Source organism: Odontesthes bonariensis, chromosome 22 (assembly GCF_027942865.1).
Source record: "Odontesthes bonariensis isolate fOdoBon6 chromosome 22, fOdoBon6.hap1, whole genome shotgun sequence".
Lineage (NCBI taxonomy): Eukaryota > Metazoa > Chordata > Actinopteri > Atheriniformes > Atherinopsidae > Odontesthes > Odontesthes bonariensis.
Window position 1 is genome coordinate 6,434,593 of NC_134527.1, and position 20,049 is coordinate 6,454,641.

Genomic DNA, 20,049 nt, shown 5'->3' on the forward strand with positions numbered 1-20,049 from the left:
ATGACTGATTTAATGTGATTTAATCTGGTTTAATGGAAATGATAGTGCGTCACAGGAGATGTAACTGGTTTTAGTTTGACACTGGATCAGGGGATGAAACTTTTTATTATGTGGCATTTTTAAAAAATAAATACAAAAGTGATATCTAAAAGGTACAGACAGCAACTCGATAAAGTGATCCTTTTCCTGGAACAATACCTTTTTTATAAGGGAAAAACAAGAAAGGCTTACTGTAAATTACATTAAAGGAGTAAATGTTATTATTTTTTACAAAATTAGAATATTTTTCTAATCAGTAATTTATTTTTTTAAGTGCAAAACTCATCGGTCAAAGCCCTGTTTCTACTGGTTGGTTCACAATACGTGTGAAGGCACTACTGTAGCATGTAACGTAAAAAAACATTTTAAAAAATCCTTTTGGTTTAACGGTGCATTTGCAGGAAAAAAAAGGCAGATTGAAGCTCGCAGCGCAGCAGAGGGGTCGGAGGGCAAGGCAGAGAGGAGGCAGGGCGAGGCCAGCGCTCACAGGGCCAGTTCTGCCATGGCGCGCTCCAGGGGGTCGCTGGTCCAGTAGTCGTGGTCCCAGCCCAGGAACCAGCCGGTGAACGTGGGCGGCTCGAAGCCCTGCTTGAGTTTGACGATGGGCGTCCTGGAGTCTCTGTTGGCCGGGTCCGTCTCAATGTAACGAACAGCTGTGGAAGACGAGAAAAGCCTGAGTCGGTCCATTCATTCATGACAACGAAGTGAGATTACGCTTTAATGTTTGGAGCTTTTATTGATAAGGAAAATCTTCATGCATGATGGATGAAAGGACTGTGGATATCACTTTTGCAATTTCCGATATTTTTGATTGTTTGCCGATGTTCAACACTGATGAAGTTGAGGAATTGTTGTAATATTTCTGTTACTGTGACGGCTCTAGTTTACAAAGTCACTGGAAAAGAAATTTATAGATAAAAACAAGTTTGACTTGCATCTAAAACATGCCATGTTTATCTTTTTTCAGCCAAAATGACCCACGTTTAAAAGAGCAGTCCCTCAAAGTTGAATGAACCTATGTTAATAAGAAGAAGACATTGTATTTTCTTACCAGATGCCATGGCTTCAGTCTTCTCTTCCTCCTGGGCTTCATTTCCAATCCAGACAAACACCTGAAGAGGAAAAAGGTTCATTTATTCAGATGTTTTTAATAGGTAGTAATGCTCTGAGCGGTGGACTCCGAAGTGAGATTGGTGACTCAGCGAGCTATGTCAGAGTTTTCAGTCTAATGAAGGTGGCTCTTTGTTAACCTGGTTAAATCACCATGGTAACTTAGGTTAAACATAATCACTGTCTCTTAGAGAAGATTTAGGCTTTGGTGACCTGACAAACATAAAGAAAGTTTGGCTGTGTTCAGCTACCTTCTGAATTAACGCGGCTAAAGCAGTCAGGACTTTTTCTTTTTCTTTTTTACCTGCTCCCAAGCGTCAAGGATCATGACATCATCAGTAGCGAGGTCGTCTTGGGTCATCTCCCCAGGTACCTCCTCAATCTGAGAAGAGGAGAAAGCTTTAGTGGTGTGGTCTCAACCCAAAGTAACCTGGCACATTTACATCTATGCTACAATAAGTGGCACAAATGCAGTTGGAAGCCTACACAAATGACACTGAAATGATACTTGAAAGATCGTTTGTTCAAGGGTGACAAGTTGGAAAATTGTATAATATGAGAGGAGAGGGAGAGGAAGCGAAATCCAAAGACTTACAATAAAGTTTCCGGTCTTATTGGAGCAGGCGAAAAGACGAGGTGGATGAGCATCCATCTTGTCCTTGAGTCTGGTGGAGGTACGATATTCTGTCTTCCCACCCAGAGCCTCCCAGAACTGGTCTGTAACCATGACAGAAATACCTTGTTTTTATAGTATTTAAGTGCATCCTCACCAACAATTCTTAAAACAACAGTTTGACTTTTTGGTGCTTAAAACCACCTGCCCCACGCTGTACAGGTCCTCCTCATGTGGCCAAGAAAGCTCTGACCAGATGAGGCGTGCTCAGCAAGACTTCTGAAGCAAACCCTAAAGGCCTGGCATCCATTGAACACAAGTCTTTTTCCAGCACATCCCACAGATGCTCAATTTGTTTTGGATAGAGGAACTCAAGAGACCAGGTCAATACCTTCTACTCCATCATGTTATGATAGATTTGCCGTAGGTACACATTATTACGGACCTATGGTTCACGGGAATGCTGACCCTGTTATGAGGCTATGGAATTCCAGAAGCAGCCAAGTTGTGATGGTGTTTTGACACCTGTACGTCTCTCAAAGCCGCAGTTTGTGCTGCGGTAGCTCGTCTGTTGGATCAAACGATACAGGCCAGGCTTGCCTTTTCATGTGGATCAAAGAGGCTTTGGAGCTGATAACCCTGGTGGTTCGGATTCATTTAACCACTGGATACTAGGAACACCCCAGCTGGAGATGCTGTGACCCAGATCACTGCACTTGTCAAAGGTGTTTGCTCATTTTTGCACGCACCAACTTTAAAAGCTGTTTTGTTCAGTTGGTGTTACTGACAAGTCCCACTGTAATGACAAAATCAATGTCATTTAGTCTTCTTCTGGTCCTGTATTAGTCTTCTTCTGGTCCTGTATTAGTCTTCTTCTGGTCCTGTATTAGTCTTCTTCTGGTCTTGTATTTAGTCTTCTTCTGGTCTTGTATTTAGTCTTTTTCTAGTCTTGTATTTAGTCTTCTTCTGGTCCTGTATTAGTCTTCTTCTGGTCCTGTATTAGTCTTCTTCTGGTCTTGTATTTAGTCTTCTTCTGGTCTTGTATTTAGTCTTTTTCTAGTCTTGTATTTAGTCTTCTTCTGGTCCTGTATTAGTCTTCTTCTGGTCCTGTATTAGTCTTCTTCTGGTCTTGTATTTAGTCTTATTCTGGTCTTGTATTCAGTCCTTTTCCAGTCCTGTATTTAGTCTTCTTCTGGTCCTGTATTAGTCTTCTTCTGGTCCTGTATTTAGTCTTCTTCTGGTCCTGTATTTAGTCTTCTTCTGGTCCTGTATTTAGTCTTATTCTGGTCTTGTATTCAGTCCTTTTCCAGTCCTGTATTTAGTCTTCTTCTGGTCCTGTATTAGTCTTCTTCTGGTCCTGTATTTAGTCTTCTTCTGGTCCTGTATTAGTCTTCTTCTGGTCCTGTATTTAGTCTTCTTCTGGTCCTGTATTTAGTCTTCTTCTGGTCCTGTATTTAGTCTTCAGGTCTTGTTGAACTGTTCTTGGTGAAAAGGTCCTTGAAATGGCTTTTTATACTTTATTTACTTCAAACATTAAAATAATATGAGCAGCTTTTAACAGCTTTATGGGTCCAAATCGTTATGTACTTGTATTTTTTTACACAACCACATGAGGTTTGAATAGGAAAAAGTTTAAACCATCAGGTTCAGCTTGCAGAAAAGTTGAATTTCTCGTTTCTCTTTAGCAGCCTTCAGCTGAGACTAATCTTCAAACATGGGGTGTTTATGAAAAATTGAGTCTTATGTTTTAGCCTGAGGTGCTTTTATGTGGAAAATGTTCAGCAGCAGGTTTTCTCTTCTCTAACCTGACAATCAAATCACACGTTTATTGGTAACAGCTAAAGGGGTGATGCAACAAGGCCCCCCTTTGTTTTAATATTGATGAAGATAAGCACTCAGCTGCAGTACAAGAAGAGAACTATTTAGCTCCACGTTATAGTGCTGTTTTAACAGCTAGACCACACTTAGACCTCGCTGCAGCAGACACAGATATGACTGAGTATATAAAGGGCTGAAACCCACAAAAAAAGAGCGGAAATATTTGAGGCAACTGTCGTGTTTGCTCACCAGTCTCTCCTCCCTCAGGCAGCTCGGAGGCCGACACTCCCAGAATGTCACACAGCTGCTGAGATCCCTGCTTCTCCGTGTCACTGGCACCCACTCCCACCCACATGAAGGTGCCGTCGGGGGTCACCAGAATAAAAGCATCATTGGAGTTCAGGTTGGATGCCGCCGCGTCAAGCTGGACGAACACAGACAAAACTGCAGGTCAACGTGTCGCTCTGCTTTTTAAAAGAGGCCTTTCAAGCTAGTTTTCCATTTTTCAACTTTTGCTAATCAAATCAAATCAAATTTATTTGTATAGCACATTTCATGTACAAAACAATTCAAAGTGCTTCACATAAAATAAAAGCATTGCAGCAGGGAGTGGAAGAAGCATTAAAAATACATAAATATAAAGAGAAACATATAAAATCATTTAAATGAATATGGATACAGCAACTTAAAAAGACAGCAGAAGATACATCTAGAGGAAAACTAGATGCGTTTCTGGCAGCAGCCAGACTTTACTGTGGATCACACATGCACAGTAAGATATTCTGCTGGTTACCAGGAGACAAATTAAATTAACAAAATAGTGTTTTTTTTGTCCAAATGACATTAAATCTGGGCATTTGCACCCAAATCATAGTGAATCTAAAATCTAAAAAAGCTTTAGTTTTCTTGAAATTAAAACGTAAAAAGCTGCTGATATGTACTGATATGCTCCTGTATTTGCAATTATAATATTTATAATCAAAAACAGCTTCAGCCATCTGCCTCATTTTTATCTTTTTTTTTGGATCAATGTTTTCTGTAATAAGCCTCAGCCTCTTGTGTGAAGACGTAAAGCTCAAACACTGGAAAACAAATATAGTCTCGCACCATAAAAGTCAATAATTTCCTAAAACAGCATGCTATCAATCTGTACTCAAACATGAGCAAATGGTATTTGGGGTGTATTTTCAGCTGCAGATTAATACAGATCTGGTTTTCCAGCGTGTGTGTGTTCACAACAGCAGGCTGGCACATGTAAGCTCCCCGAAAATAAACTAAACTTCACTAATGAAGCAACGTGTCTCTAATAGCTAGATCTCAGTACAGCTCTGTGGCACAAAAGAATAAGTCATGAAGCTTCAGCGATTAGTTCAGTGCTGACTTTGGTCCTTACATAAGGATATGGAGACATGAAAATGATAAAATTATACAATTTCAGCAGACTTGTTCTTCAAAAGTTAGCTCTAGCTGCAATGAAGTTGTAAAGTGAACGATGTGAGTTCTCTTACCTCCACCGCTCTGGTGTGTCCGGTAGAGTTGGAGCGCACCTGGAAGAGTCGGATCTCTGCGGGAGCAGACTGACCTCCATCCCTGGAAGTTCCTCCCTTGTACACCACCATTGGTTTTCCTCCAAACAGGCTCATCAGATGGGCCGGCTCCTTCCCCTGCACCACCCTCACCTGGTGCACAAACTCCAAAAGATTAAAACTCTGGACCTAACTCGATGGTTGTTTCTGTGAGTCAGATCACACAAACCTCGTGCGTTTGTGAGTTTTTCCAGTGCGGTGCAAACAAAATCACAGCAGACACATTTCCCCTTGTGTCTCATGTGAAATATGCACGAACAACATGTGACAGACGTCTCCTGCTATATCTAACTGCAGACACAAGGTGGCAGCATGGAGCAGAGCCGTGAGTTCACAGGAGGGGGTGAAGATCTGTCAAATCTGAAGTTAGGACATGAAGAAACGCTGCAAGTCATGGCCAACGTCAAGGTTTGAGCCTTCGACTTTTTGCCCCTAATTCTTTATAGTTGAGAAGCTTTGTAAGTCTGTTGCTCTCAGCCAACAATGCAAATTATGGTAATCCTCATCTTGCACGAGCAAACAGATGCAGGGTAAATATTAACAGATGAGTTTACATCAGATCAGAGAGGAAAAAGAAAAAATATCACAGGAAGCTTAGCAGACAAAACTGACAATTAAACTCCTGTTCTGCAGTTTGATCAAATATTTGACACTTGCTGCTTTGTAGCTGTTGGTACAATGTGATTTCCTGTTTCGCGTCGTCTCTCTCGGGATCCGGACATGTTCTCAGGAACCACGAAAAGGTGTCCCAACCCCAAAGAAAAACAGGCACGAAATACTAAATACAATTTTGTTTCCTATTTTCTATTTATGTACATATTTCTATATAATGTTTTTTTTATACCTTTGTTGTTAAATGAAAAATCAGAAAAACTGTCTATTTATGTCATTGTACCTATTCGACATTCAGTCATTGTACAAGTTTGAAGATTTTGCATTTTGAGATATAATAAAAAATCATCTGGCGCTTATGAGGTTTTAAAATTGGGCCTCAGAGGAGCAACAACACGTGACATATTACACCGTTTCAAAGTTTATTTAATAAAAAACAAGCCTAAATGCAGAAGCAGTGTGTTTAAAAGGGTGGAGGGACGATGATTTCGGCTTCTTTTGCAGTCACAGGACCTGGACATCTGGCAGTCATTTTGTTCACCATGAACTCCTCTCTATACCAAATAATTCTGGAGTCCAATGTGAGGCCGTCTGTCTGACAGCTAAAGCTTGGCTGAAACTGCGTCATGCAACAGGACAATGATCCCAAACACAGCAGCAATGACCCAGTCAGAGTCCAGACCTCCACCTGACTGAAGTCTTGTGGTACCTTTAGTGAAGCGACACCGTAAAGGAGAGTGTTGTTGTGTCACTTCGGGTTACTGCTGTTGAATCATGGTGTTTTTCAGACACTGCTTCTGCATTTTGGCTTAGCTCTCATGGGAAATAATGACAAAGTGTCATATGTCATGTATTGTTGTTCACCTGAGGTTGTAATTACCTGACTTTAAGATCTTGTAAGGACCAGATCTTTATTTTTTTTTACTACTTTTACATGACATCACGTACTGAAATTCAGTTCTTGAACCAGTGATTCTATTTAAAAAACATTCCTTCATTCCAGTCAACTTTAATTTGACAGTCTGTGGAGACAGATGTGACATTTGCTCTAAAACTGGAGAGTGAGGGAAAGGGTACATCTGGAAATATTAATGCACGTCTTAATGTGAACGGATGGATTTAAACACGCACAGGCTGATCATGGCACAACATGAACATAAAGGTTGTCCAAGGCAAGTCGGGAAAGAAAATGACGTAAAGACTCACATGAGTACAGAGCCACTGTAACATTTATGGATGGAACTTGTTATACCATCTTTGCATCTAACAATTGCTGACTGAAAAAGTATTTATGATGTCGGTCTGTTTGGAAACAGGGCTGGTGACAGAGGAGGGAGTCTCCCATTAACATCGGCACTGGAATGTCCTGTTTGTGTTTGACTGAGTGGGTTTTACTGTATATCTGATTAAATCACCACCACGTCCTTATTTTTTTCTGTATCTATCCTCACGCATCTAGCATGGAAACAGAGAGACGATATGTTCATTGTCTCTTTGTGGCTCTGGACAAGTTCATGTGAGTCAGTTTGCAAGCAAGAATGAGGAGCAGCGGATGGCAGGACAATACCTGAGTGGTTATAGGAGCACCAACAACCTGCAACCAAGAAACCAAGGAGGGAGGTAGCAACAGCAGCAGGGAAACAATGTGGGAGAGGAGAAAGAGTGAAAGGATGTAAAGGTCAGACATGATGCCACCGCGCTGAGCAAGCCAGAGGACAGCGCACATTAATAACGCGGATGAAAATATAAGATTATGAAAACAAAACGCAGGTAAACACAAAGCCACTGCAGGAACACCTTACTGTACCTGCACAGGACCACCGCCGAGCTCTTCATCCAGCTGGGCGCCGAGGATTGCAGAGGCCCCGATTTCATCCTGACTGGAGTCCATTCCCTGCCTGGGAAACTAGACCAAGTTAGAACCATTCGGACACACTAGGTGGCACACACTGGATTATATTAGAAAAAATTAGATTTCAGAACAAAGTGAAATAAAAGTCCAGATTTAAACTCCAGTGAGAATCCTTTGGATGTTCTGGAGAAAATTTAACACGCATCCAAGTCTCCCATCACCAATATCTTGGAAAAAAAACTTTTTAAAGTTGTGACTCTGTGTAAGCTTATCGAAACGATACAGAGGCAAAAGTCAATCAAAGCTAAAAAAAAATTCTGAGGTTTTGGTGCCTTCAACTTGTGTTATTTTAACTTATAGTTCCCTTTTTATGATATTTACATGAATATTTTATTTTGCATTCAATGTATGTGTGTTATTGAGCTTATTATAGCTGGCCTGAGCTGGCCTGGATGCTCTTGGAAAAGAGATTTTACGTTGAGTCAACAAAATACATCTTTATAAAGTAGGCCTATACGTTAAGGGTCTGACTCCAGCAGTTATTAATCATCTGTGTCACTTATTTTGGTAGCCTGGTAGCGCTCAGTAGCTCCTGGTAGCGCCCGGCCGGCCTAGCCACAGATACTAGCAGCTAACTCGTGATACAGCCGCTAGCAGATACGGCAGATAGCAAACACTGTGGCTAGCATTGTTAGCAAGCCAAGCACCAGCTTTCTAAGACTGTTGAAAGCCATAGAAAGTTCACACATGCCCATTCTGATATTTTTACTTGCATGCAACCCCTGCTGTTTGGTATGTTTGCGATTGGTTCCTCCTGTGTTTTATGTGGAACAACACCATGTTTCCCTGTGACGTCTGATTCCCAAACTCGCTCGTTTCCCTTTTGATTCTTTGGGTTTTTTATTTGCATACTCCTTAATGGAGATCACCCAATTGTTAATCAAGACTACAGCCAAAGATCTAAAAAAAGGTCCAGTAAGTCTAGTTTTCTGGATTCAGTCAAATTTAGCTGCTTGATGACACCAAAAATAGGGAAACTGGTGGTTAATGCTGTTGCAATCTTTACTGTTCCCTAATTCAATGGGTTGCTTCCTCACCACATGTAGATGATGTGTCCCTGACGTCCTCCGTGACGGTAGTTATACAGGATGATGTAGCTGTCTCCTCCGTAGAACCCTCCATAAGTGGATGGATCCACTGGAACCTTATCAGATCCCTCGATACGCCAGATCTATTGAGGTGGAGAACACGTAACAGTTATCAGGCTGTAGAAATTCCTCAGGAAAAAGTTGTTCTGTTCTTGACAGACGCATCTCTGACATAAACGAGTGTAACAAACCGACTCTGACCTGTTTCTCTCCGCTGCCATCATCCACCATGCCGTGCTGGGCGGCCATGGCGGAGGACTCGTGAAGGCTGGCGGCATCGAAAGGCACCTTCTCGATTTTGGCGATGCTATTGGCGATGTACGCCACGCCCAGGCCCTCTGTTTGATCTCTATCCCGCCAGTTTTTGAAGAACTGCTTAAATAGCGGCGTCTCGCCCATTTCCGGCAGGATCTGGACCTGCGTCTGTTTGGGGTAACCCATCTTCTTGATGAACTCGTCGGCTGCCTTCATTGATGCCTTTCTCTCGTCCATGTTGGCATCTTTGCCTGCAGAGGAAAGATAGGGAGGCTGATTAAATGGAGAGGGGGAACTTTACAAATACGGATCAAACTTTTTGGCAAGTAGAAATAACGTCTTTGGCTAAATCAAACATTGGTGAGTGAATAAAAGTGATACCGTGCACCGACCTTTCCAGACAAAGATCCGTCCGTCCGAGCCATGATCCAAAATGAAGCAATCACCGGACTCCAGGGCGCTCTGGGCGAACGGGTTCTCTGCTGCCACCAGAGTGATGGCCATGCCTCCGTTGGCATTTGACACCTGCAGAAGGGGAAGATGGAAGAGACAGCCGTCAGTTGGAGTCATGAAGCGTCCCTTCCACTGAGATGAAATGCAGTTTGGCTGCTCTGCTTCCACCCGCTCTGCTCTGCTTTTTTTAATCTTCTCACTGAATTTGTATTCATGCACAGCTGCAGTGATCAAATAAAGTGTGCGGTACAAACTAGGCTACACCTGTGTTTAAACTCATTTTTTGTACACTGTTATTTGACTGGCCAAACTACACAGAACCTTGAATATTAGCCCTTTTTAGCAAGTGATTTATTGCAAGAGACATTCATCCTCCTTAATTTTCCACAAAGACCAGTATGATGCATGGGATGTCTGCAAAACAGTTGACAGCCCCCCTGCGACTCAGAATGAGGTTGGTTTTTGCTCTTCCAATCAATGGCGGTCTCACATTGTACAATTTCCACTCAGCATAGTAGTGGAAAGTAGTGTTTTTTTTTTGTTTTTTTTTTTTGCTTATATCATCATCACAATATTACAGAGCCTCCAAACTTTTCTGGCTGGTTTTTATTTGAAGTACTGTATGTGGGCGCCATGTTTAATCCGTCAATAGGTACCTTGTAGAGTTTCGCCCTCTTCCTGTTTGAAGCGTCGGCTTTGATGTCATCAGAGACGCCAGCAGGCAGATCCGGTTTGGGGCCTAAAACCTAAGGACAGAGGCAGCCATTTCATTCGAAAGCCTGAGTTTGTGACTGAGTTTGTTGCTGCAGTTCAGGAGTCTCACCTCTAACATCTTCTCTCTCTCCACCCCCTCATCGCAGACGTAGACTCGAGCCCTCCCACTGCGCTCGTTGTCACGGATATCCTTGGCGACCTGCGTGGCCTTCAGCTTCTCGAAGCGGTTGCTCTGAGAGCCACACCACTGATAGATCTCCTGTGCAGTGAAAAGGTGGAGGAACAGATTGCAAAGATAAGTGACTGAAGTCATGCAGTGTGTTGTTTGCCACAATTCATATCTGAGGATATGCTGCTCGGTCTGACTCACATCTCCCAGGTCCAGGATGAAGCAGTCTCCCTGGTTGAAGCTGTCCCAGCTGACAGGCACCTCAGTTGCCCTGACAACACGACGACCTTTGACCTGGAGCACCCGCTGCACCGTCACCTCGTTGGTGACGACATGCTTGAACCCAGATGCCACGCCTCCTGTCTGGAAGAAAAGAGCAACAACTCAACATAAAGTAAGTAAAAGTAGGACGTACAGAGAAATTTAGATGCAAACTGACAAATTAATGACAGGAATCCATCAATATATGACAGCATACCATGTATTTGAGTCCAGACTTGAAGTAACCCAGAAAGGTTTTGGACTCATGTCCCTGCACCTCTCGGTACTGGATGGGTTTTCCGCCCAGGAAGTCGTCCATTTGGACTGTAAAGATGGCCGCCGAGCCTCTCTCATCCTGGGTGCAGAAGTCACCTGCGCCAGGGAAGTGCAGACACCCTCCATTTTAATTCTGCTTCCCATTTTATCTCAGTCTCATAGAGTTCATGTACACGGTTTTGTGTCTGAAGAATTCTTGAGGAAATGACACCACTGAGTCAGGAGATCGATATGTGGGTGCAGCAGAAGTCAAACCCTCGCACGCCAAAATAACTAGTAAGTAAGTATTATCAATGCAGAACTTCTGTGCTTTGAGAAGTAATGGCAATATTAGAAAGCGGTAAAAGGTTGACTGTCCCACCTTTTTTTAGTCTGTGTCGCAGGCCTGAAATGCAGATAGGCTTTTCCCATCACGCCCTTTTCTCATTGCAGCTTTTGAGTTGAATACGAATTAGATCAAACTATCACTTAAAACTGAAATTTTACATATTAATCATAAATTCTGCATGAAGTTCAACCTGTGGTGCTTCTGCACATTTTGCTGACAGACTTAGAAGTGGAACTTATATATATTTTGACAGTTTTACAATGTGTTGCTGTGTTTATTGCAGTATACGATCTTAATAAGTCATCCATCACTGGTAATATAACTGTGAAAGCTAAATGATGTTGCAAACTAGATAAAACCAACATAACTAAAATTGCCTTCCTATAAAATTCTACTTCCACACGTTACTTTTCACAAGCTGGTGAATGAATGGCAGAGCAGCCATTATCCACCATCACCTGCTGAAACGGTTTGATTTTGGAGACAAAGCCGCTTCTCAGAGCACACTGTGTGATTATCACACGTAGATCTGACTGGTGTCAGCATGTACAGTGTATACTGCAAAGCAGCAACACTGTCGAGTGACATTATTATAATGGGACGCGGTTGCACAGCCTCGTCCGCTTTGCAAGTCAAACAGGATGGTAGCTGCACGGGAAAACAGATCATTTCTTGGTTGTTTTCCCAGATGAAACGATAAAAATGGACCCAAAAACCAAACAGAATCCAAAAAGAGGAAAAAATTATAAAAATCCAGACACGTTTTTTTTCCTGTTATTGTGTGTCTCACTGCACTCACCCAACCAGAAGTGGAGGTCGTACTGCAGGTTGCCGGAACGCTGTTTGATGGTGTTGAGAATGAGGTAAGCGTCCCCGGTGTAAAGTCCCCCGTACAGGTTCTTGGGAACAGGCACCAGGTCAAAGTTCTCCACCCTCCACACCTGGAGGCCCGGGCTCTGTCCGGCCTGCTCGAACTCTGGGTGGTGTGCTGCCATCCTGCCTGCGTGGAAATAACATAACCCAGGGTTGAGGAGCTTTGTAAAAACTTTCTAAAAGCGAGACGGGGACGCCCCATTCAAGTGACACTTGCTCAGGGAAACACAAAGCCACTCCCATTAAGGCTCAGCTGTTTTCATGGATGCAAAGATAAAGTTTAGGGTTATAGTTAGTCATTAAAACGGAGGAGAATGAGTCACCAGTCACACGTATTTCCTCCACTGAGCAGCAACAGGAAATCCTGTTAACTGTTAGTCATGGCTGTAAATTAATGTGGGTACAATTATATATAGAAAACAGCTGTTTCTTGCTCTCAATGATATCACAACTATATCATAACTACAGGCTGTCACATCTTTTAACTTTCGAGAGAACTTTGAAGTTCTACCTTCAATAGGTCGGTCACCGAGGTTCACGTCTTTTGAGTATAAAACTAAACCAACTAAACTAAATGTGGTATAAGGTTTATGTTAAGAAAAAAAAACTAAATTCACTTCATAAAACCGTCAAAATCATATCAATAAAACATCTCCAAAAATGTTTCTGATCATTAATTAGTGCAAAAAATTGTCTAATGCTAGCATTTCTCAAATGCAGTATCAACTAAAATCTGTAATTTCATTTGTTTGAGCACATACTGAGCAAGCACAAGTCCAATTAAATGAATTTCTTCTTTTTTTTTGCTTTGAAGTTGGTCAATGTAGACCCTTAAAATAATTTCTTTGCACGACTCAAACAAATTCTACGACAGATTTAAGTTTTTGTTGTAATTTAGAGAATTTTCCAACTTCTCTGCATAGAGGGTTTGAACTCCAGCCATTCACTCTTGTACATACAGTAGATGAAAAGATAATGCACACATCAGCTTTCAGACATTCATGCACACAAACACTTCAGCTGTATCTGACAGCACAGAAGACACATGGCGCCCAATCAAGTAGTTTCAAGTAGGTGTCTGTGCTGCACTGAATTACAACCCTCTGGCTTCTTAGTAGCATGAGTGGATGTGTCAGTTTTGTATGATGAGAGTCGCCGATCGATTAAACGCTCTGTCATGCTGTACGAGGAGATTACATTTCATGTTAGCTCAGTTTTTAAAAAAGGAACGCAAATACACTTACTAATCTTAGCGAAACATTTAAAAAACGCTTCCTCCTCTTGCGACTGTTTAGCAGCTCCGGGTTAGTAAAGTAGGACTGCACCATTTATTCCAAGAAGTAATTCTTTAGTAAAAATATGCAAAAGACTTTGCAGCAGATTCCAACCCACACGCACTCCACATTAATTGCTAGTTGGGACAATAATCACTGGAAACCATAAACAAATTCTTAAAAGAACATTGAACATGACATCTCTGAATAGTTTTTACTTGTACTCTTGTTTAGTACGCTTTTGCTTTTTTTTTTTTTTTTTTCTTATATGATAAAAGCTGTATAAATAGGAGGCCATGTAGTTCAAAAAAGAGCACAGAATGTAGTTTTCCACAGGAATGCTGCCTTCCAGTTTGTGTGACACTGCATCAAGAATCGGCCAGTCTTCAAGGCAGCCATTTGCCCACAAACATGGTAGGAATCTGCTCCTGACCATGGAACTGGGAAGTGGCTCGGAAATCACACAGCCAGGCCAACCAGAGTGGGGTTCTTTTTTCCCCCCATTTGTTCTCTCTGCTTATGCAACTGCCAGACTCGGTGCCGTGCAGCTTCCTACGGGCAGCTTCAACGTGGAAAACAGGCGGTTTAGTTTTGGCGACAACCTTGCTCAGTGTCAGACTTTTCAAGTTTTTATGACATATTGGATTTTCTTGAGACCTTTTGACTATCTTCTGTCATGATAAGGAAAAAGAATGTACTTTGATGCGACTCTGTGTCAGACCTCGATGACCTTTCTGACTTAAAGCTCCATTTGACTTCACAGTGACACAGACAGTACGGTGCGCTCACAGTCAAAACATTCAATGTCCTGGAGACTTTTGGGGCTGTGCACCAACTGAACTTCCATCAGCATCCACAGCTGTGTTTGGCTGGATTACTTGATCTTTTTTTTTTTAATACTTTATAAAAAAAAAACAACACACAGGTCCAGTAAAAATTTCTAGATTTTAGGTGGTAGTTTGGTGTGTGATGATGGTCTACAATAGATTCTGTAAGTCCAGACTCCAGCCAACACGCTATATTTGCAAGGCGTTGGTATGCTGCAGTTAAGTGCATGTTTGCTACCCTAGCTGTTTAATTCTTATCAATATGTCGTTTGTTTGGTGAAATATAAAATTTTTATGGTGTTCTTGGTGTCTGGGCTGAAAGGCGTGAGCCACCAGCGTGCTGTGTTGGTGTCGTTATCTGTGAAGCAGCAGAGAGGAAGGTGTCACATCGCTGTGGCCGTGTCAAAATGTGCCAAAAAAAGAAACGAGAGACAAGAGATGTCGGAGAAATGAAAAGGAATTTCCTTATCGAACGACACTTCGACCAGGAGGACAGAGTTGCTGGCTGATGACCTCCTAAAGCAGCTAACGATGACGTTAAAGATGCACAGAATAGAGCAAAAGTACAAGCAAGGCAAGGCTAGCAAGACTCAAGACAGTACTAGCAGGGACAAAAGCTTGATATCTCCCCCAGTTATGTACCAGAATGATGGCAGGTCTACCCCTAACATCCTCCACATAGGCATCTTAATAAATAAATGGAGTAGAAATCCAAAGTTATGTGCATTTGAAAGTATGTACCATTTTAATCAAAATGTATTTAAATAATACCGTTAAACCAAGATTTCTAAGCTGTGTCCACTTTATTTTAACAGTCTCACAGCATCTGTAATATCTACCTCAATCAATTTGATTGTGAACATTATTACAATTTTATAACACCAGTGACTAAGAATGTTTCTAATGTGGATTTTCTTTAGAAAGTTCCAAGTTCCTGTTCAGGCTGGTGAATGGACTGACAGGATACTATGGTTCCCTAATTAACCACAAGCCAAAGAGAGCCCTTAGATGTGTTGTGTCTGAATAAACCTAACATCAAAACATCAAAAGTAAGCTGACAGATCCCCTACTGGTCTCCCACATATAGCATTAATTTCTAAAGATGTGCACAGCTGACACACCAAACAAACACAGGATCCGTGTTAAACATGCGTATGAGTAGTCAACAGCAACTGTTTTTTAAGCTTTAGATTGAGCCAATCTAGCTCCAGTTGGACTCTTTTTTTTTTTTTTATGATATAGGCAGCATCGACTTGTATCGTATTCTAGCATTTAGGAATATTCAAAGTTCATCTAAATGAACTAGCAACCACAGCCTTAAAATCTAAATATCTCGGGAACTGTAACAACTGGTGAGAGAATACAATAACACAGGGTGTCCAATCAGCCGTAAACAAATCAATAACTTCCACTTGACATACTGCAGCCGCTTGTTAATTTAAACTACCCAGACTCTGGAAACAGCTTGCATGCAGACATACTCATTAAAACAGAGACGGGCACACAGCATAGATGTTGACTTTAATTTGAAACCAAGCCCCTGACGGTAAAAATAGAAATTTAAAAACTGGTCATTACGCAGACTTTCAGTATTCTACTGTAGGGGGTAATGCAGTTTAAGTTTAGATACAAAAGCAAACCCAAAAACATGCTGAATACTTTCTTCTTTTTTTTTTTAAAGTTGTTTTTTTGCTTGAGCTCTTCTGAAAATCTTATTCCCCTCACCTAATAGGTACGGCTTTAGAATATAAATACACCTTTGTCTACTTTGACCTGAACAAGCACACACAACTCAATGATCCTCAGCTGCTCCGACTGACTGAAGAAGAGGTAGTTTGTCTGACTCAACACACGCACAGCTGCAGGCGTAAATAGAACTTGTCACATGATTAGCGGTCAACGCCTCTTCGCAGACGTAATGGGAAAAGGAGACGGTGTCTGCAGCCTGTCCCGCACCTCTGCAGAACCGGAAGTATTCTCCCAGTCTCCTCATCTGCGGGCCCACCCATCCCCCCATCATCTCCTCACAAACACAGAGTGAGTGTGCCATTCCTACCTCACATATTTTGTCCCCTCCCCCCTTTCTCACCAGCCTCACTGCCGTGTCAGCCTTTGCTCGAGGCCGGAATGAAAACTGAAAATCTGATCCACTGTGCAGCAACTGTGGATTCATATAACAACAAATTGAAAACTATTACAGGCCCTGTGATATGTCTACATAAAAAAAAGTCAATTTTCTATTTTATCGGTTCAAACTTGGATATCTGGGCTTTAACAGAATGCCAGTCCTGAGTTTCCACCCCCAACCCCCTCAAAAAGAAGAGATTCCTCCCTCAGGAAAGGGGGGCTTTCTGATGACTCATTTTCTCCGTGCATGCCACTCTCAGCCTCTTGAGGGCTGATGAGGAGCTCTGCAGCTCGATCAGGACTCATCAGATAACGCACTGCACTAACTTTTTACTGGCCACGCTGCTTCCTTAACATCTGTTGACACAATGTGGGACAAAGAGAGACAAAATGGCTGTTTATGGCTTTGTAAACAGCCCGTTTGATATACAGATGGTTATTAAAGGATATGAGATGGTTATATCAGGAACCATGTAGCTGAAAACAGATCTGGGAAACAACCACAGCTGAGGTGCTCTGTAACCCGTTCTCTTGCCTGAATGAATCGAATGAAGCAAGCAACTACAAAGTGTCCAACACCGCTGCCTTGTCCTAAAAATTTAGGACACAAAGACCTCAGCTGCAGAACTTTGCCCTTGATTTAAGGGGCGTGGCTTTGTTTCTACCAGCAGGGAAACGTTGCCCATATTACAGTCAATGGTAAAAAAGCACTGTCAGTAAATATTTCCAACAGACAGATATGATTCAGGTTTTCTGTCAGTGCCTCACCCAGCAACCAGCCAAGTTACTGTCCAAAACAGACACTCCCATAAGCCGTTAGTGGTAGACTCTGGCATCCATTGTTCTCTTTGTTACCAAACTGAACAACTGCAATCAAACCAAGATATAAAAAGCTCTGTAAAGTCTTCTGGCAAAGGTTGTAATTACCTTTAGTTTGGCCAGTTATTATTAAAGGTTCTGCTAATCAATATAAATAAGCAGTTGGTTATACTTCAAAGGAAACCATCTACGAGTGGCACAGATTTGAAACAGCAGCCTTTTTATCGAGGGCTTTCCGTACCAGCAGAAGAAGAACATTCGATGTTTCTGAGATCCTCGTGTTCCATCACATCATCTGTAGGTTACTCTTGGGACTGTTGGTGGCTCAGTGCAGAGATTGTACTAATTTAACCTGCTTGGGAGGCATGCCGGATAAGATTTTATGCCATCCACAAAGAACATCAGAACTAGAACTAAACTGCAGAGGCAAAACCCAGGTCTGCAGAGTAATATGCACCTCTCCTCTCTGTTAGCCATAGTAAAAGCAGACATATATTGGCAGAATCCAAAGACATCTTTTCACGAGGAAAAACTTCATCTCTGAAGCACAGCGGTGGAAATGTCAGGGTTTGGGAGAGCTTCACTGCCTCACAGATAGGGCAGGTTGCTGTCAATGATTCATCTTTTAGCTCTCGTTTATCTCAAATACAAGAGTGCTTAAAGATAATATTAGGCCGTTTCCACGGAGGTGTATGTTGACCTGGAAGTAGAGCCTTTAAAAGGGGGAAATCCCATGCAAAGCCACAAAGGAGTGGCTCGGAAAAAGGAACATGGCCGTGCCAAAGTCTTGATTTAAATATTGGGTTGATATTTGAAATAGCTAACTCTTTGTTCAGCTCTGTAGGTGCCATTTAAAAAAACAACCCAAACTATACTACATATCAAACTATTGACCCAACCTCCTCTCTGACACTTTTTGCTGAATTACCTTGACATTAACTAACTCTTGTGGACACAGACGACAGCATGAAGTGAAAGGTCACTTAACAGGAAATGCAAAACAACCTGCATTTAAGTTTACAACCATTACAAGTCGTGCCGTCCTTCATTGTGTGAGGTTAGGCTGCCAAATAGGAATTACTGGATTCAGCAGTTGAAAGCGATCCAGAAATGTCTCCCGCTGTTGGGTTGCAAACACACCCCACAGTTCAGCCTTTCACAAAGTATGCCCTCCGTTGTTTGGGACTTAAAACAGTTGGTGAGCTCAGGAATGCCACAATCTCTGGGCTCAGTATCTGATACAGCTCCTTCTAACCAGCCAAGAAAAGTCTGTGCATGTCTTAACACCGTCTGACGTATTCACGTCACGGTGGACGTAACAATCAGCCCCTTATAGGGTGTTGGGCTCCTAAACTTCCTCAAAACAGTCTGTTATTTGCGCATCTCCATAGCTACACAGATGTTTTCCAAATACTGTGAGGGATTTGCATCTGCAGAGGAGAAGCTGTTGAACCGAGCTCCTCACACAGGATACTGCACTGCATGAAACTGCACAATGAATGCTTTTGTGGTTTTGTGTTTCAAAGACAGAACTCGGCTCGTGCTGCAACGGAAGATGTGAACACGTCTGTGGTGACAGTGAAGTCACACGGAGTTTTTTTAAGCCAGTGTTTCTGCAGACTGCCCATAAATGGTAGCTAAATCTCTAAATGGTTCCACGTAAAAGAATCAGAATCCTGTTTATTGGGCAAGTACGTTAACACACACACAAGGAATTTAGTTCCAGCTGTTGGTGGAAAATACAGTAAAGCAATAATACACAACAATATACACAATAGTATGTGTTTGTGAGGGTGGTGGCGTGGGGGAAAGAACTGTTCCTGTACTAATTGGTTCTGACTGTCTCCAGGGTGTGAGGGGTGAGAGATGATTGTTCCTGCTTGTTTCCTCGATCATGATGTGCACAAGGAAGCAGCTCTTTCAGTCCAATGCAGTCTGTTTCTGCCCGTTTGCTTTGTCTGCACCAGCTGCTCCTGGGGGAGACTGTACCAAAGCACATCCTCTGCGGGGCTTTTTTTTTTTTTAGGATGGGGGAGATGTTGCTGCCCCGCTCCAGGGTCTAACAACAGGGTTGACACAGGGCTGCCTGATATTATGAAGGGAAGAAGTGGTGAGGGGGGAGTTTCTTCAAGTCTGCAGTTTGTTCAGCTCCAGGTTGTTCTGCCTGGCTGCACCACAGAACCAGCCTCTCAGCCTCTGACTCTGGTGTCTTCTGCTAACTTCAGGAGTTTAACAGTTGGGTCCATAGAGGATGCACTGTAAAAGCTGCCCTGAGATGTTTTTTTTTATTTTATTTTCCAGAGAACGCAGAAAGAACAGGTTCGGTGTAAAACTAAAAACACTGCGTCATATTGTGCCAGCACGTTATTCCAGTCTGAGCCACAGACGGCAGGTCTGGACCAACGGGCGTTAAATAACGCATTAGCCTAGATTTTATTTTAGTTCCGCAATCTCCGGGCATCACTGTTACATTGAATACAGAAGGGGTAAAAAAAACCTACAGCCGGTCTTACCTGAATGAGGAGGTCGTGAGACGGACGGGTGGACGGGTCTGGACCTGAGTGAGCCGCGGAGAGCGTTTCCAAGCTGCAGCGGGAGCGGAGAGGCGGAGAGTCGGCAGCGCAGCAGAGCTCAGAGCCGCTGTTTATGCCTGTGGGCCGCGGCGGGACACTCCCTGTTACACCCCCCCGGCCTGCGGAGGGACGGCCAACTCCATTAGTCTCTGTTTCTATCTATCACTCCAACATGCACCACTTTACTGAAAAAACTGTTAGCAACGAGTACAAAACTATGATTTTTTTTCATTTTATATTACAGTAGCTGGAAATGTTATCTCAGCCACGATGCAAAGTCCACATTTAGGAGATAGGAAGGTTGCTCGTTGCCTGGTTGTGG

The 20,049-nt window shown here is 42.5% G+C and overlaps 1 protein-coding gene across 2 annotated transcripts; it reads right to left on the reverse strand.

The window, feature by feature from the left end:
• Positions 1-8: 8 nt before the first annotated feature.
• Positions 9-19,800, reverse strand: gsna (gelsolin a). Of its 2 annotated transcripts, XM_075455685.1 has the most exons (17): positions 19,668-19,800; positions 12,034-12,234; positions 10,848-11,002; positions 10,571-10,732; positions 10,310-10,459; positions 10,143-10,232; positions 9,426-9,558; positions 8,980-9,284; positions 8,728-8,861; positions 7,586-7,676; positions 7,346-7,372; positions 5,089-5,259; positions 3,830-4,004; positions 1,745-1,866; positions 1,454-1,531; positions 1,091-1,151; positions 9-692 (listed from the first exon to the last, which is right to left on the reverse strand). In XM_075455685.1, exons 2-17 carry the CDS (start codon positions 12,227-12,229, stop codon positions 523-525), a joined length of 2,220 nt encoding a protein of 739 aa, XP_075311800.1. In that variant the 5' UTR covers positions 12,230-12,234; positions 19,668-19,800; the 3' UTR covers positions 9-522. The 2 variants fall into 2 exon arrangements, with proteins under 2 accessions (XP_075311800.1, XP_075311801.1); XM_075455686.1 differs by lacking the exon at positions 7,346-7,372 and having other exon boundaries at positions 19,668-19,799.
• Between the last annotated feature and the right edge of the window lie 249 nt (positions 19,801-20,049).

What these genes read in the sequence shown, in the direction of transcription:
- gsna (XM_075455685.1), bottom strand. Translation starts at nt 12,229, where the DNA reads ATGGCAGCACACCACCCAGAGTTCGAGCAGGCCGGACAGAGCCCGGGC. An exon ending in TCGGCGGTGGTCCTGTGCAG is followed by an intron (nt 7,373 to 7,585) that starts GTACAGTAAGGT and finishes TCTTGGTTGCAG; the next exon opens with GTTGTTGGTGCTCCTATAAC. An exon ending in ATAAGACCGGAAACTTTATT is followed by an intron (nt 1,532 to 1,744) that starts GTAAGTCTTTGG and finishes TCCTCTTCTCAG; the next exon opens with ATTGAGGAGGTACCTGGGGA.